This window comes from Aquarana catesbeiana, linkage group LG01, assembly GCF_042186555.1.
Source record: "Aquarana catesbeiana isolate 2022-GZ linkage group LG01, ASM4218655v1, whole genome shotgun sequence".
NCBI classification, from domain to species: domain Eukaryota; kingdom Metazoa; phylum Chordata; class Amphibia; order Anura; family Ranidae; genus Aquarana; species Aquarana catesbeiana.
In genome coordinates, this window is record NC_133324.1 from 676695585 (window position 1) to 676714347 (window position 18763).

General features: G+C 40.7%; 1 protein-coding gene across 3 annotated transcripts in view; it reads left to right on the forward strand.

Moving 5' to 3' along the window:
* Positions 1–18763, forward strand: part of UGT8 (UDP glycosyltransferase 8) — a 199443-nt gene that overhangs the window by 35490 nt on the left and 145190 nt on the right. The window contains exon 1 of one of the 3 annotated variants that reach the window (XM_073603131.1): positions 3931–3997. The exons of the other annotated variants lie outside the window; for them this stretch is intronic. Coding sequence (XP_073459232.1) covers positions 3946–3997 — 52 coding nt within the window. The 5' untranslated portion in view covers positions 3931–3945. Of the gene's footprint in view, positions 1–3930; positions 3998–18763 lie in introns of those variants that run through there. 3 annotated transcript variants of the gene reach the window in all.

Here is an 18763-nt window from a genome sequence, read left to right on the forward strand (position 1 = left end):
ATTGCGGAAGGCATGAGCCTGGCATTCGCCGCCACCTCTGACGCAACTGCCTGATGTCACAATGTCATGCGCACGCACGGAGGACCCGCGCATATACATGATGTCACTGACAATCTGGCGGTGGTCAAGGGACGCCACTGGCATGAAGGAGGCTCCCCACAGTGGCCCTAATGAAGGGGCTCAACTGTGGGAAACACAGGTTGGGAGAACCACAAAGGTAATTGCGTCTCCCCACCGTGCCGGGAAGCCAGATGGAAAAGAGGCACCCACCCAGTGCCGCAGAGCTGGGCGTAGCGGTCCATACTGGATATTCACTGAAAAGCAAACCATTGTATTACAAAACGTACAAAACTCAATGCAAAATAGTTTTATTGTTTGTTTAGTATAATCATATATTATATTATTTTGTTTTATTATTATTAGAGGAGCTAGAGGTATATTTGGTTCAACCAATTTGATGAAAAAAGAGGAGGGAAAACATTGTCTTATTTCACCCCAGGAGTTGTCTTCTCCTATACTTAAATAGTTGGTTCTATTTAAGCCAAATGCAGGTCCCTTCATTGTCACCTCAAAGGTGGCTAGAAGGAAAAACCTGCTATAGTTTCAAAAAATTGGGATATAACTCAGCTTGTGTTGGGGCTCTCATATGTTGGAAGGGGAATGGGTGTTTAACCACCCAAATAATATAGAATAGGAGAACACACATATGAGAGTCCATGGGGCTGCACAACCCAAGGGTATACAAAAAAATGGAAAGATATCCCCAGGGGGTTTTTTAGGCAGCAAAAAGTTTGTAAGAGGGTAATTTTGTAAAAATCTTTTATTAGGTCAGGAAATAAATGATAGATTCAGATATACAATAAATTAATTTTAAAATACAAGCTCTGGTTTTCAACACAAACAACAACATAAAACATCACTTATGGCAAAAAACACCCCAAGGAAATCATGGTTTGCCGATTACATTTACAACATTACTATCCACATGCTACCAATACTCCAATGCATTTCGACCCTTTCATTTCTGGTCTTCTTCAGGGGGATTTTTTAGGGAAATATATAAAAAAATTCTAATTTAAGGCATTTGAGAGTATACGAAACATTGTTAAAACATTTCAAATTGTGCAAAAAGATATATCTCCATATACATAGAGGTATATTTACCACTGGGTAGATGAGAGAGTGAGGATGTATCGCACAAACCAGATTGCTAAAGAACATTTGCATTCAGTGATCCCATCGTCTCCGCACGTCGCCCTCCAGGTGAATCCACAGTCCACTGGGCTTGCAAGGGGCCACGCTCTTTGACCTGGAGAGGGGGATGGGGGACAAAGCACCTGCAATTGGATATTCAGAAATCTCAATAAATAATCGTCAGGTATTCTGTGAGTGTCAAGTACTGCTTTGCAACGCCAAACTGGCTGGTACTGAATCAAATATTACACTCATGTTAATTTGAATTACCTATTCATTTTATTACTTAGTTTATTCATTAGTTGGGTTAATTTGTAAATTGGTTTTAATTAACACTAAAAAATGAAATTGGAATGAAATGGAAAATTGAGTATTATTACCCATTTAATCAAAGTATAAAGTGGGTGTGCATTATGTGAGGTAGTGTATGTGATGATAAGAAGATTAAGGGCCAGTTCACACTAGATGCAGTTTCGTGCAGTTCCGTGCACTTTTTTCTGCACTAAAAATGCATGCACAGTATTTTCCATGTATTCCAATGGCTCTAGTTTACACCATGCAGTCAGTTTCGGGTCAGTTTCCAGTGCAGAAACTTACCGGAAGCTGACTGCATGGTGTGAACTAGAGCCATCGGAATACATGGAAAACACTGTGCATGCATTTTGTGCAGAACAAAAGCGCATGGAACTGCACGGAACTGCATCTGGTGTGAATTGGCCCTAAGGGTATAGGAATATGATTTGAACAAGATACAAGACACTAGAAATCTGGTGTTGAAAAAAAATAAATAATGAATCATACTGAAAAATATAAAAGACTTGATGGTGAACATTTAGTGCCTTTGCTAGTGATAAAAGCCGTATGTTAGGTGAACTAAAATAGAGTATGGAGTGCCAAACAAACAAGGAGTGTATGATGCTGAATAGGAATGTTCAGTGTTTGAGGGTAAAGCCATGTCTGTATTAAATTAAAATGACAGTATATTAATTAGTTTGTAAAAAACCCCGAAATGGGAAATATGAGTAAATGAGGTATTCGTATGGAGTGCCAAATAAACAAGGAGTGTATGACGCTGAATACGAATTTACAAAGTGTTTGAGGGTAAGGCCATGTCTGTATTGAATTAAAATGACAATATATTAAATAGTTTGTAAAAAACCCTGAAATGGGAAATATGGGTAAATGAGGTATTCAGTAGGGTACAAATATCAGCCAGTCTGGCGTGTTCAAAACTTTGCACTTACTTGGTACTCCATCCTTCTTGTATATTTTAGCGGCATTCCAGAGATCACCTCAAGATCATCTGGGAGCTGCAAGTATATATGGTATCTACGTTAATTGCCCATTGCTTGAAGGTGCTAAACCCCTCCCCATCCCCCCTCCTGCCAGTCCCCGCCACCGTGATTGAAGGCGTGAATCCCGGCATTCGCCGTCACCTCCGACGCAATTGCCTGACGTCACGCACACGCACGAAGAACCCGCGCGTATCCGTGAGGTCACTGACAATCTGGCGGTGATCAAAGGATGCCCCGGCATGAAAGAGGCTCCCCACAGTGGCCCTAATCCCACTGCACAGGGTAGGTAAGCACATGTTTGTTATTTTTAACTTATAAAAAAATGAGACTTTACAATCACTTTAATGCATTCTTTGCATTAAGGTAACAAAATATTGAGGCATCAGCATCCTCCCTCGCCCCCCTTTTACTTGGCCCTCATTCAATTCAGGGCTGTGGCCATCTTGATATTTTCTCTCCTCTCACTTCCTGGTCTCTTAATCTTTGCTGCGGCAATGTGACCCATTGGCTCCTGCTGCTGTCAATTAAAGACAATGGCGAGGGCGCAGGGGGCTGGGTCTAGTCCTGCTGTCTGTGCAGGGTTGCCAACCGTCAGTAAATTTACTGACGATTTGTAAAAATCAGTGACTTGCACAACTGTCCATAAATATCAGGGGCTGATAATTTGTCATGCTGTGTAAACCAGACAAATTACATTTATATGTATTATCAGTGTTATATTGTGTTAAATATTGATTGTATTCGTTTTTAATAGTTCTGTAATTTTTTCAGGCTGTTAGTAAAAAATGTGCTCTGTCAGTAAGTTTCCCATTTTTTTCAGTAAAACATGCTGCAGGAGGTTGGCAAAACTGTGTCTGTGTCAATAGATGCAGACAGTGTGACTCAGGAGTAAGCTCGCACAAGTGCCCCCATAAAAAACGGCTTTCTATGGGGACACTTTGCGGAGGGGAGGAGTCAGGAGTGCTGGCAGGGGACCCATGAAGAGGCCACTCTGTGCAATTCCATTGAGCATTGACAATTATTATAGGCTTTTAACAATTTTCAAAATCCATCTACAACACAAAATATTTAAAGCGTAACTCCACTTTTGTTGAGAAAAAAACATTCCCCTCTGGGTGATCAATGTACATTGCAAGGATTATAACAAACTTTGTTGCAGATTCCTACCTTTTGTTATTCTGAAGAAATCCATGTATGTTTCTCTGTGCCTCTGTTCTGAGTAGGTCTAATGGGAGTGGTTTCATAATTACTTTAATTAACAGTTATAATTAACTGTCTGGTGTGGAGCTACTGGGCACTAATGAGTAAATCTGCTGGGCCTGCATCCCCTTAGGCGTGTTCCTATTGAAAGTATCTCTCAAAAAATGACATTTTTGTTGCAGGGGATGCCTGAAATCTGACTTGTATCTAAGGCAGACTTCTGGGAAAATTGGTGAGCCAATCATACAAGCAGGAAATGATGTTTCTGGGGAGTGGTCAGTACACATTCTGTGTACAGAAATCTCCAGGTAGCCATATTGCATTGTATTCTCAGAAAATTACATTGACTGCAGATTGAAAAGGAAAGGTAATTTTTAATAACATGCAATTACAAAATGATTAGCGTCGCAATTATTTGCGCTATATTTTTTTTTCTTTATTTGCTATTTTTTTTCCCCACGAAAGTGGAGTTACCCTTTAATAATGATCTACAAATTTTCACTATTTGACATTATCAGGCATTTTCGTTGATTTATTGTGACAATCATGTATAGCTGTAGAATGAATCTAATATGTTTATGTCCTAGGTTTTACATGGTTATAAACATACAGCAGGCTGAATGAAAGTATAATTATTATGTGCTCTGTGTGTATTTGTCCTTTTGTTCTGATGGATGTTTTAGCAGCTTTGTGATGTGCCAAAGCTTTATTTACAGATTTTACTATTCCAAATCACCTTTAAATTAATTACGGATTTAATTGAACTTGAACTGACACGTTCCTATACAATATTAGTTTAGGACGTAAACTTTCTAAAGAATGGGCCAGTTTACTGTCCTTTAGACATTATGGGGGCTGGACTGTACCCAGTGGGAGTAAACAATACCCAATTGTTCATATTAAGAGGAAAAATAGTTGGTGCCAGTGGGAGGAATAGTGCCCCATTTTTGTTGTCAGTAGAACAAATTATCCCCATTTGTTGGTGTCAGTGGAAAGAATAGTGCCCCGTTGTTGGTGTTTGTTGCAGAAATTTTGCCCCATTGTTGGTGTTAGTGGCAGGAATAATGCCTCAAGGGCTGGATAAAGGCAAGCAAAGGGCGGCATCCAGACCAAGGGCCGCATTTTGGAGGCCACTGTTGTAGATGGAAAAAAGGTAAGCATGACACTGCATAGCAAATACAGTAAAGCTGGCCATAGATAGGCCCCTTTTTTTAAATGAACAGCTTTTTCTATCCACACAAGGGAGGTGGATGGCGGAATCTCCTCTGTTCAGACATTGTATTCTGACAATGGGACTCTGCCGTCAGAATATACTGCACAGCGGCTGAGGCCACTGATTGACAAAAGTTTTTCAACATTCCTGTTTGACAGAAATTAATCTAACGATCAACTTCTGTCAAACAGGAGCAGCCACACATGGATCCAAATTTGATCCATCTATAACCAGATTAAGGTATCTAAGGCCTGGTTCATACCTATGCATTTTTTAGTGTTTTTTTCAGTTTTGCAGAAACACACTACAGTCCATTTAACATGGTTTCCTATGAATGTAGTTCACATCTGTGCATTTTATGGAAAGGACCAGGGGTTTTTTTTCTGGTATTTGGTTCCATAGACTTCAATGGATCAAAAAACTTGTATTGAAAAATGCAAAATGCACCTGCAATATGCAAACTTCAACCTGCATAGATGTGGATCAGGCCTTAAAGTGACACTAAACAATATCCTTATTTTCCAAAAATAATCTATATAAATGGTCCTTCTAGCCGGCTCCATTGTTTTTTTTTATTACATATGTTTTTTTTTTGTTTTGTTCTTTTCTTTTAACTTTTTTGTCTTGAGTATAGATGTATGTTTGTCCCAAGCATGTTTGAATCTACTTACTGTTAACTGACTCACTACCTCTGCTCACTCTCTAATATTAGTTTTGAACTTTCCTCCTGAAGGTTTGAGGTCATGTCCATGTATTCGTGATCTTGGTTTGAAAATACTGCCCTCCTGAATCTTGCTCACCACCTTGGTCTATTTGAAGGTTTCAATCATGTCTCCTCTTTTCCTTCTTTCTTCCAGACTGTACATGATAAAGAGGAGCTATAGTCTCCTAACATTTTCAGTAAATACATATATTGTATGGTTAGGGAGTGCTTGATTTAATTAGGATATTCTTTTAAATTAAAACTGAGTAATTATTGTAAAATATACTGAAGAGTACCTTGGTACAGTACATGCCAAGGAATATGTAAACACAGCATAGCTTGAGCTCACAACATAGACAAAGACTGCAGGGCTTTGACTCGCCCCCTGCTCCCTTGTCATAAGATTTGCCAATGGTTCCCGCTGCTACCAATCTGCCCAGTGAGGAACAAGAGAGAGGAGAGTGCCACAGTTTTTGTGCACAGTGCTGGAGTGAAACCAGGCTCAGTTAAGTGAAACAGGGGCTGAGGGGGATCTTGAACACAGCAGGTTTTTTTACATTAATGCAGAGAATACCCTAATGCAGAGAATGCATTAAAGTGGAGTTCCACCCAAAAGTGGAACTTCTGCTTTAAGCGCTCCTCACCCCCTTACATGCCACATTTGGCATGTCATTTTTTTGGGGGGGAGTGGGTACCTGGTTTTGACAGGTACTTCCTGTCCCGCTTCCTCCTTCCTGCTCTTGGCTGCCTAGGCGACTCCTCCTCTCCCCCTAAGCGGCCCTTCCCTCTCTGCAATCTTCTGGGAGACATCACAGGTCTCAGAAGATTGTCGAGCCACTGTGAGGCCGCAAGCTGTCACAGCCGAGCGCCCACAGTTGCAATGACAGCGCCGCGGAGAGGAGGGGGAGAGGAGCGAGGCTTCGGGCGGCTGCATCACTGGACCGTGGGACAGGTGAGTGTGTGTTTATTAAAAGTCAGCAGCTACACTTTTTGTATCTGCTGACTTTTATAAAACTGAAAAAAGACTGGAACTCCACTTTAAGGTAAAAAATAAACCTTAATACCTCTTTCACACAGGTCAAATCAGGTTTTGCTCAGTAGGGGATCCATTTGCTGATCTCAGTAGGGGATCCATTTGCTGATCCCCTGCTGAGCTGAGCAAAGCAGAGCGGCCGAATGACAGGTCCGTGCTCGCTCCACTTATGCAGAGTGGACACGGATACAGCCCGCTGTGCTCTATGGGCAGCTGGATGTAGACAGACCGGCTGTTCGTTTACACCCGACTACCCTCTGGTCCAGTCCAGCCAGACGGAGGGGAACAGGTCCTTTTTTTTGCCGTATTGGATCGGGCCCAGAGGTAGCCAGGTGTAAATGGTCCATTTATATCCGGCGCTCCATAGAGGAGAAAGGCAGGTCCGATTGAGTCTGGCTGAAAAACAATCAGCTGGACCCCATTGGACCTCTCATGTGAAAGAGGCCTAAGACATTAGAACCACTTTAAAACAATACATTTTACAATCTCTGTGAATCTCCTCTAGATTTACCAACAGGTGTATAGTGTGGGACCCCACCTAATCAACCAGTTCATAGGCACTTAGGCCTCTACATTACTTAGGTCAGTTTAAAACACAGAGGCGACTTGCTTATAGTAAGGGCTTGCTCACACCGCATTTTCAGTGCTCCAGATGCATTTTTGCATATGCGTTTACATGCATTTTGATGCATTCCGGATAAAAACAAATGCAGAAGGTTGTACTTTTGTTGAAAGCACTGGAACTGACTGCACTTGTGTGAACTAAAGCCATGGAATGCATGGCATATGCTGTGCATGCATCCTAGATTCGGCTTAAAATGCACTGGAAAGCATCTGGTGTGAACGAGCACTGGAATCAGGGCATGCTTTTTTTAGACATGTTATGATAGAACAGGTCTTTTTTTAGAAAGTAGATATACTGCACTATAATGCAAAAAGATTTAAAAGACAAATGGAACTACTCCTGTATAAAAACTTTAGCCTCTACAGCAGTTTTGCCTTCATCTATTTCAAATTTTTTCCACCCTGTTATATAATTTGTTTATTACATATGGATCAGATATGTCAGAAAATTAATAAGAAGCTATTGATTTTACTTACACATAGCAGTAGGGGTGCAACGGATCAAAAAACTCACGGTTCGGATCGTTCCTCGGATTAGGAGTCACGGTTTGGATCATTTTCGGATCAACAAAAAAAAAATCTCCCCCACTGTAATATCCACAATCTCCCTATTGGCAGGGTGTGGCAGAGTATTTGCAGGGTATTGGGTATATTGGCAGAGTATTGGCAGACTATTGGCAGAGTATTGTCAGGGCATTGCAGAGTATTGGCACTGCTGCCATCCGATCTCTCCCCTCCACTGTACAGATCAGTACACAGAGGGGAGAGAGGACATGACGTCGGTTTGTTACAAGTGATCGCTCTGTCATTTGACGGAGCGGTCACGTGCTAAACGGCCATCGGGTGTACCAAGATGGCCGCCGCTCCGGAGCTAGGCCGAAGCCGCGGCCTTTCCTATGGCCGAGGCCACAGAGCGTACGGATCAACCTCCCCGGATCGGATCAACCTCCGCGGATCGGATCATGGATCGATGACGATCCGTTGCACCCCTACATAGCAGTTATATTAGCAGCTGATACAAATATTGCATGTGTAATCCATAAAACTATGCAGCCAAATATCCTAATTAAATATTTCTACCCATCATTTCTGTATTAGTTCAGATGCTAAATGTTTATTATGGGCATGGTTTTCATTATTTTTGAGGATATTATTAGCTATCAATTATGCAAAATTAGCACTATACTTGACTAAAAAGGAATGTGCTCTGAAAAAGACAAACAATGATGTATGGCCGCAAGGCCGGTATCATATGGTAAAGACGTGTATAAGAAACACACGTCCAACGATAGCTAAAGATAATCAGATGACCATTTGTATTATTGTAAATTGTCTAATAAATGTGCAATGTCCCTAATGTAAGCTGGTTGGGATGTGACTATAAGTTGAAGGGAAAAAAATCTACATATTGGGAAATGCCACTAGTTAGGTTATCCATACTGGCTATGAGGGGATGCCTAGGGTAACAAGTAGGGTCTTTGCGCACCTTAGGAATGTAATAAAAATTGTGTATTTTATTAATTTATGATTGGGAACATTTTCTCATTTTTATTAACTACATCAGTCTGATAAGCATCATGAACCAATTCGTGCAATAGGGGTTTAAAAGAGACTAGAGGGTCTGTGGCAAGCAAGTAAATATGTGGATCAAATAGCAGTCTATGGGCTTCTTTAAGATTATCTTTATTTTGGACCCTTGTCTCACCTCCCGCAGGAGACAGATTATTGTAAATGCATTTCTTGGAGCCCGAACATATATTAAAATCGGCATATACCATACACTACAGTATGTGATAGTTCTTTGGTGACAGGTTCTCTTTAATGAGACACCAGGGGTCTAAAAGACCCCTGATGTCTCACTTGTCATCCAATGAATCTAATGCAGTGTCCAGTGCTTGCTACTTTGACTGACCATTGCAACACTATACCCAAATGTATTTGTCTCATTGTTTTGTGGTAGTTAAAGCTTTGTTTTAGTGACATTTAATAACCACTGTTTTATTTGTTACTATATAAAGAAAAGAAGACCAAAAACGCAGAAATACCAGGACAGTATGAACGCCCCAAAAATGACCCCTTTTTGGAAAGTAGACACCCCAAGGTGAAGGCATTGCCACATTTATTTGAAAATGAAGAAATGCAAGTATGTATGTGCGATACCTGTGGAATCCTCATGTAAGTTTGAAATCACTGTAATAGGCACAGCTACTACAGTGATCTCCGCTAGCTGCATGGTCCTGTGTGGAGCAGCTGCCTTACTGAATTGTGAACACAGTAAAGCCTCGTACAGACAATCGGATTGTTGGTCAACAAAACTGTGGACTTTTGTCTGAAGGGCGTTGGCCCAAACTTGTCTTGCATACACATGGCTCACAATTGTTGGCCAACAATCATGAACGTAGTGACGTACTGCATGGTTTTTCAGTTCTTTAGCGCCACCCTTTGGGCTCCTTCTACTAATTTCGTGTTAGTAGAAGTTTGGTGAGTGTCGATTCGCGCTTTTCATTTTGCGGTTTTCATTTTGCGCTTTTCAATTCATTTCTGAACGGCCGTTCATCAGACATGTTGCGGAATTGGAGGAGATAACATGTTATTTATTATTGGCCTTGGGGTTATTGCTTTGACATTATTTTTTTGGTTGAATAATGATTTGATTTGGTATATTTTCTATATTTTTGGATGCATAGAATGCACTTTTTGGTTAAGTTCTATTGGCAGATAGCATGTCTAATTTTATTTGTTTTCTTTTTTTAATGCACAATAAAAAAATTGTGGAGAATAATACTTGGCTATGTGTTTTACTTCAAATGACAGTTTGGGAGTAGGCAGTTACATTTAAAAAAATACAATGTAAAAATGACAAGGGATACCAACATAGTTGTATCTTTGATCTTAAATACTACAGGATAATGGTTTTGTGGTAACTTGCCCAAAAAAAAAAAAAACTATTTATATTAATAATATTATTCTTGATATCACTAGAAAAATAAAGCCTTTGAAAATGAATTTGCAATAACTCCATCAGTATCACCAGCAAAGCAGCTTCATTATTATGCCATTAAAGAAGAAGAGAATTGTGCGCTGCATTTGGGGATTTCATAATTTGCCGCGTCATGAATGTTAATTCTCCATTACGAAAGCTAGTATACAAGACCGACCGCTTATGGCTCGTCCTTGCTTCCGAGCATGTGTGTTTGTACTTTGGACTTTTGTCCGACGGACTTGTGTACACACGTTCGGATAATCCGACAACAGACATTTGTCCGAGGAAAATTTTAAAACCTACTAGCCAACATTTGTTGGCGGAAAATTTGAAAACATGCTAGTCAACTTTGGTCCGTGGAAAATCTGACAACAATTGTCCAATGGAGCATACATACACGATCGGATTTTCCGCCAACAGCCTGTCATCACACATTTCCCGTCGGAAAATCAGATCGTGCGTACGCCGCTTAAGTCACTTGTTCGGCATAGGCACCATTGAGGGAACACTTTGCATTTTCTGAATGAATGCAAAGTGTTCTTTGAATGGAGGAGGTAGAGAGGTAGGGTGGTGACAGCACATCCATTCAAAGAACATTTTGAATTAACCACTTCAGCCCCGGACCATTTGGCTGCCCAAAGACCAGAGCGTTTTTTTCGATTCGGCACTGCACCGCTGTAACTGACAATTGCGCGGTCTTGCGACCTGGCTCCCAAACAAAATTGACGTCCTTTTTTTGCCCACAAATAGAGCTTTCTTTTGGTGGTATTTGATCACCTCTGCGGTTTTTATTTATTTTTGTACTATAAACAAAAACAGAGCGACAATTTTGAAAAAAACGCAATATTTTTGCTATAATAAATATCCCCAAAAAATCTATAAAAAAAACATTTTTTTTCCTCAGTTTAGGACGATACGTATTCTTCTACATATTTTTGGTAAAAAAATATCGCAATAAGCATTTATTGATTGGTTTGTGCAAAAGTTATAGCGTCTACAAAATAGGGGATAGTTTTATGGCATTTTTATTAATAATTTTTTTTATTAGTAATGACAGTGATCTGCGATTTTTATTGGGACTGCGACATTATGGCAGACATGTCAGACAATTTTGGCACTATTTTGGGACCATTCACATTTATACAGCGATTTACTGTGTAAATGTGACTGTCAGTGAAGGGGTTAACCACTAGGGGGCGCTGCAGGGGTTAAGTGTGTCCTAAGGAGTGATTCTAACTGTCTGGGGATGGCCTACGTGTGACACGACACTAATCACAGCTCCCAATCACAGGGAGCTGTGATCAGTGTAAGTGTCACTAGGCAGAACGGGGAAATCCTTGTTTACATCAGCATTTCCCCGTTCTTCCTCTTCGTGAGATGATCGCAGGCATCCCCGCAGACATCGAGTCCAGGGGACCCGCGATCACACTCACAGAGCTCGCAGCAGGGTCACGCGCGACCACGCAGCGGCAAATTGAAAGGGACGTACCTGTACGCCCATTTGCCTGTCTGTGACATTCTGCCGACGTAAATGTTTGTGCGGCGGTCGGCAAGCGGTTCATTTAGAAAATACAAAGTGTTCTCTGAATGACTTCTTTGCCAAGTAGGCACCCCCTGTGTTCAGTAAGCAGCAAGGGAGCCACTCAGCATGCACTCTGAAGCCAGTAGAGTCACTGTAGTAGTAGGATCTATTACAGTAATTTAATGGCACATGCATACTTACATTGGTCCGACCCTGTAACTGTAAAAATTGGCATACCTAAATTTCAGCTTTATTGTGCAGACGTACATGATATGGAAGGTGAAGGGTTAATATATAGGTCATGTAGAGAGGCAATCTGGTGATCAGTAATGTAGGAGAAAAAGGGTAGTAAATGGGTTAAAAAAGATCCTGTCTGTGTTACGATCACAGGAGCTAATGTTGGACTCATACATTCATTAGTTCCTGTCTCCTCCCTTCCTCTATTTTAATCACTGTAATTGGTCTGTTCTTTGACCAATTACAGTGGTCAGAAAGTGCAGAGCCATCTAGATTCATTTTGCACATAGCACTAGTGAACAGAGCCATCTGAGGATGGTTCAGTTTGCCAGCATTACAGGTAGATGGCCTCCGGAGGTCTATTTCTGCATTGATGTTTATTGTCACTCTAAAGGTTGAAATCCACCGCTTCACAATTTTGTTCAGTATGTTAAAGAAGGATTTCATTAAAACCCTCTGCTCGGTTCGCAGCAGAACTCCCGAACAGAGGAAAAGTTCTAACCTGAACCCCACTGAAGTCTATGGGAGCCTAACAGGAAAATCAAAAGTGCCCATTTTGAAGGCAAGTAATTGGCCATAAAAGGGATATGGGGGTCCGGGTACTGCCCTGGGGGACATGTATCACTGCAAATTTTTTTTTCATTATTATTGTTTTTTCAGGAGCAGTGATTTTAATTATGCTTAAAATTTCATATTAGTAGGTGAGGTTGAAAAAAGACACAAGTCCATCAAGTCCAACCTATGTGTGTGATTATATGTTAGTATTACCTTGTATATCCCTGTAAGTTGTGGTTGTTCAGGTGCTTACCTAATAGTTTCTTGAAACAATCGATGCCCCACACTGAGAACACCGCCTATGGAAGGGAATTCCACATCCTTTCCGCTCTTACAGTAAAGAACCCTCTACGTAGTTTAAGGCTAAACCTCTTTTCCCCTAATTTCAATGAGTGGCCACGAGTCTTGTTAAACTCCTTTCCGCGAAAAAGTGCAACAATAAAAATGAAAAATTCCTTTAAGTATAGTACCTGGGGGGGGGGGGTCCCCTTAGTCTGCCTGTAAAGTGGCGCATCTGTAGCATATACTATATATAACATGCTGCAGCAAAAATGACATTTCTAAAGAAAAAAAAAACGAGTCAAATCACATTTAAATTGACTTGCGGTTGCAATTGCCAGAACCTGGCTATTAAAAATTAAGGAAAAAAACGTCATGGAGCCCCCCCCCCCAGTGCATACCTGATCGAAGGGTCTTGCATGGATTTTAGGGGGAACCCCACACCAAAATGTAAAAAACAAACAAAAAAAAAACAGCGTGGGGTCCCCCCCAAGCTCCTTACCAGACCCTTATCCGGGCATGCATCCTGGCAGGTCTCCTGAACCATACCAAGCCACATGTCCTCAACATGGGGGGGGTCCTTTGGGGCTGGGGGGCTCTGCCACCCCCCACCCCAAAGCACCTTGTCCTCATGTTGATAGGGACAAGAGTCTCTTCCCGACAACCCTGGGCTGTGGTTGTCGGGGGTCTGTGGGTGGGGGGGCTTATTGGAATCTGGAAGCCCCCTTTAACAAGGGGGCCCCCAGATCCCGGCCCTTCCCCTGGGTGAATTGGTAGGGGTACATATTACATAGTACCCCTACCCATTCACCAAAAAAGTGTACAAAAAAAAAAACTGTTTTTGACAAATCTTTTAATAAAAATTAAAAAAACAGTGTCCCTCAATGTAAATCAATTGTCAATCAAGCCGCCTGCCGCACTGCCGACCTGAAAAATCCCAAAATAAAGCCTTGCCCAATCAGGGCCCAGAATGCACTGTGCATCGCAGGGTGTTTGTTGGAGCGAATGGACGAACACTGTGAAAATATATATGATCTAAATATATAAACTCGCGCTGATGGTGTGGAAAAAAGGGTAATAAAAAATGAATAAAGCTGCTATACACAAAGTGCTAGACACTTGGACATAGTGAAAATATATATAAATACAGCGCTCACAAACAAAAACCCATGATAAGTGAATGGTCACACAGGCAAATGTTCGGCCCAAACTCATGCTCGAGCTGAACCGTTTGCCCAACACTAAAAACCAGCAACTTCTGAGACAATAAACTTTGGTCAGGACAGATCAGGTAACATACAACATGGTTGGATACACGCATGGTAATGTATTGTGGATGGGACCTCTGTATATACACAACACTGTTCTTACATTCTTCCTTAGTAGCCGGGTACATAGGTGGTAATGTAAAGTGAATGGGATACCTGTATATACACACAGCACTGTACTGTCACCCTCTGTTAGTAGTTTGTTTGGGTACTCAGGTAGTAATGTGGATGTGATTCCTGTATATATACACACAGCACTGGGCTGTCATCCTCTATTAGTAGTTGGTTTGTGTACACAGGTAGCAATGTGGATGGGACCCCTGTATTAATACTGCATGAAATTCTGTGCCAGCTTCAAAATAGAATATAGTTACATAGTTACATAGTTAATCTGACTGAAAAAAGGCACAATCCATCCAGTTTAACCAACAGAAAAAAAACAGCAAAACAACACACAAATCGAAAAGCTCCATATACACTATCCTATACCCACAGTTGATCCAGAGGAAAGCAAAAAAAAACAATAAAGCATGATCCAATTTGCTCCATCGAGGGGGAAATTGCCTTCCTGATTCCCCAAAGAGGCAATCGGATATTCTCTGGATCAACTTTACCTATAAATATTAGTATCTAGTGATATTTTGTGCATTTAGGAAAAAATCTAAGGCTTTTTTTTAAAAACAATCTACTGAGCTGGATAGAGCCATCTCTTGAGGGAGTCTATTCCACATCTTCACAGCTCTCACTGTGAAGGAACCACCGAATTAAGAATGGGGCTCAGCTCCGCCCCCTAAGTAGGCATGTTCCTGCCTCTAGCTTCACAATGCTGGACAATAGGGGATGAGCAGGCAGGCAACCAATCAGCAAAGGGGAAATAGTTTGTGTGTATTACACATACAAATAGTTTAGATGAAAATGCAGAGCACTAGAACAAATTTGGGAGTATGATGATTACTGCACAAAAATAATTTATACAGAGTACTCCAGCGCTAACAGGTCTATATCTAGTGCAAATAGATGACTATTATATATTGATTACTGCTGCTGCCACAAAACAATATTCACACTTTCACCTGTGTATTGCAAAATTAAAAATAAAAACTGTGCCTGTGCAATAAAAAATACCACAACAATCCTTAAAACGGAGTTCTGCTTGGGAAAAAAAATTAAGAGAATTATTATAAGGACACTTACCTGTCCTGGGAGCCCGCAATGTCGGCACCCAAAGCCGATCCATCCCTCGTGCCCTGGGTGCAAGCACCGGCATCCTTACTAAGGGAAACAGCCTGTTTCCTACTGCGCATGCGCGAGTCGCGAGGCACGTTCTGAATGGTCCCTGCTGTGTTCTGGGACCTGTGTGTCTCCCAGAAGGCAGCGGGGGGGGGGGGGGGGGTGTGGAGGGGCCGGACATTGTGTAGTTCGCCGCACAGTGTGAACTACGGCGATCTTTCCCTGGAAGTGGGAGCACATACCTGGATTTGACAGATATCTGCTCTGCCCTTAAAGGTGCTAAATGTGGCACTGGGGGGGGGGGATCCGATCTGCGGAAGTTCCATTTCTGGGTGGAACCCCACTTTAAAGTGCAATCATATAATTAATAAAGTGCAATAAGTGTAAATCACAGCATATATGTGCAATCCTTGCATATGTGAATCTCAGATGATCAATAAAGTTCAATGTGCAATTCCAAGCAAAAAGACGTGCTAACTTTATTTAGCTGTCCATATTAAAAAATCCTTGTATGCGTGTATGTATCTTTTCCACTTAATAGATACCAATCAAAAAGTATTTTTTTTTAAAGTATATATAATAAAAAATTGTGTTATTCGGTGTCCTGTGTCCATTTCATTGCTTCTTTTTTTACAGTAAACAATACCGTTTGACATGATATATATTGGGTCCATCTTGTGAGGTGAGAGCGGTATAATACTGGTGGTGGGATAAGAGCACTACAAATACAAGAAACTCCAGAATATTCACCGGTGGAAATAACTATATATATGAATATTGTTTACTGCAAAAAAGAAGCAATGAAATGGACACAGGACACTGAATAACACAATTTTTATTATATATACTTTGAACTTTTTTACTGTAAGAGCGGCAAGGATGTGGAATTCCCTTCCACAGGTGGTGGTCTCAGCGGGGAGCATTGATAGCTTCAAGAAACTATTAGATAATCACCTGAATGACCGCAATATACAGGGATATGTAATGTAATACTGACACATAATCACACACATAGGTTGGATTTGATGGACTTGTGTCTTTTTTCAACCTCACCTACTATGTAACTATGTAACAAAACATGTATATTACTTTTGATTGGTATTTATTAAGTGGAAAAAAGATACATACACACATACAAGGATTTTATATATGGAAAACTTTGTTATATATACATAGTTACATAGTTACAAAGTAGGTGAGGTTGAAAAAAGACACCAAGTCCAAGTCCATCAAGTCCAACCTATGTGTGTGATTATATGTCAGTATTACATTGTATATAACTATTACTTTCATATATATATATATATATATATATATATATATATATATATATATATATATATATGAAAGTAATAGTTACTGTATATGAATTAGCACATATTTTGTTTGGAATTGCACACAGAGCACTTTATTGATCATCTGAGATTCACATATGTAAAAATTGCACATATATGCTGTGATTTACACTTATTGCACTTTATTGATTATATGATTGCACTTTAACTGCTTGCCGACCAGCAGCCGTCATTATACTGTGACAGGTTGGCACGATCGCGCGAGCTGTTGTAACTATACGTCAGCTCGTTTAAGCGGGATAGCAGGCGTGCTGCACTGCGGGGGTACCGATGCTCGTGGCCGACGGTCACGATGTAACTGTAAACTCATGTAACTGTCCTGTAATAAAAAAATTAACTTCATGAAAAAATCAACTCTTCCTGCATCCCTTTAGAATCTAAGGCAAAGAAAGAACAAAAAGAGAGTGGTACATCCTAAAATGTACCATAAGGGGTTTTAATACTGTACGAGTGGAAGGGACTCAGGAAGCACTATATGTCACGGACATTTGGGTTAGGGGCGCAAATTACTTGTCTTGGGTGCTGAAAACCCACGCTACGAAAATTTTACTGTTAGATTAAGGGGTCATGGCACTAGTAGGTTGAGAACCACTGCTTTAGATGCTTCTACATGCTGAGGAGACCATTGTTGTGTGAGTTTGTAATTTATTTGGATGCAATCTCTGCGCTAGGACAGTCTGTTGTCTTGATTTTGTAAGAGAGTATTTATTAATATTTGCTTTATAGTCCTGTGCAGGAATGTGCAATTATATTCGTATTGCTAGTGTGCTTTATTACACATAAGCTGTTGATTAATTATTACTGCTGAATAGTGCAAATGCTGTTAGTATGCCTATCTCATCTAAACAATGGTTTAATTAGCTACATACAGCTCTAATTATGAATTTGTACAATTTGCCAGTGACATTACTCCAGAATTTCTTGACAAGGTTGTGAGTTCAGCCATCCTGTAATTTAAAGTAGAAGTCTACCCAAAACATTTTTTGGTTTTATTAGGAAAAGGATTTCAATAAGAAAGGGTTAGCATATCTGTCAAGTTTATAACTATGTGGTTGGGGGATTTTTCTTATTCGTCAGTCTAAAAATCCAAAACAGTATTCTTCAAAAGAATTCTACTTTGAACCTAAAAGTGTTTATTAATACAAAGCAGGATAATTGTAATATACTGCACTGCACTATCAAATACAGGAATACTGAAATGCGCAAAGTGCTTTAGTAACACCCAAACAAAACTAGCTGTCTGTAAAGACAAATATTACAGTATGCTCCACAGATCCACAGATATTACACTATGCTCCACCACTATTATTACATTATGCTCCACCACTAATATTACATTATGCACAGATATTACACTATGCTCCACCACTATTATTACATTATGCTCCACCACTAATATTACATTATGCACAGATATTACATTATGCTCCACCACTATTATTACATTATGCTCCACCACTAATATTACATTATGCACAGATATTACATTATGCTCCACCACTATTATTATATTATACTCCACCACTAATATTACATTATGCTCCACCTCTAATATTACATTATGCTCCACCACTAATATTGCATTATGCTCCACCACTATTATTACATTATGCCCACCACTAATATTGCAGTATACTGCTCCACAAATAGCACAGCATTCCTCCATACCCACCAGCACACCTTTGTACCCCCAGAACACCCCTGTACTCCCCAACACATCTCTGTACCCCCCAGCATGCTTTTGTACCTCTTTGGACATCTCTGCACTCCTAGAATGCCTCTGAACCCCTTTGCATGCCTCTGTGCCCCCAGCACATTTCCATATCCACATTTTATCCTTGTACACCCCAGGACACCTCTGTACCCTCTTGCTCATCTCTGCAACCCCACACACATCTTTGCACCCCCTTGCACACTTCCATTGCCACCACAATCCTCTGCACCGCCACAATCCTCTACACCGCCGTAACCCCAGCAAACCTTTGTATCCCAGCACACCTCTGCACCTGCCTACCCACCTCTATACAGCAGAAGCCTTTGTACTCCCCAGAATGGCTTTGTTACCCCCAGGA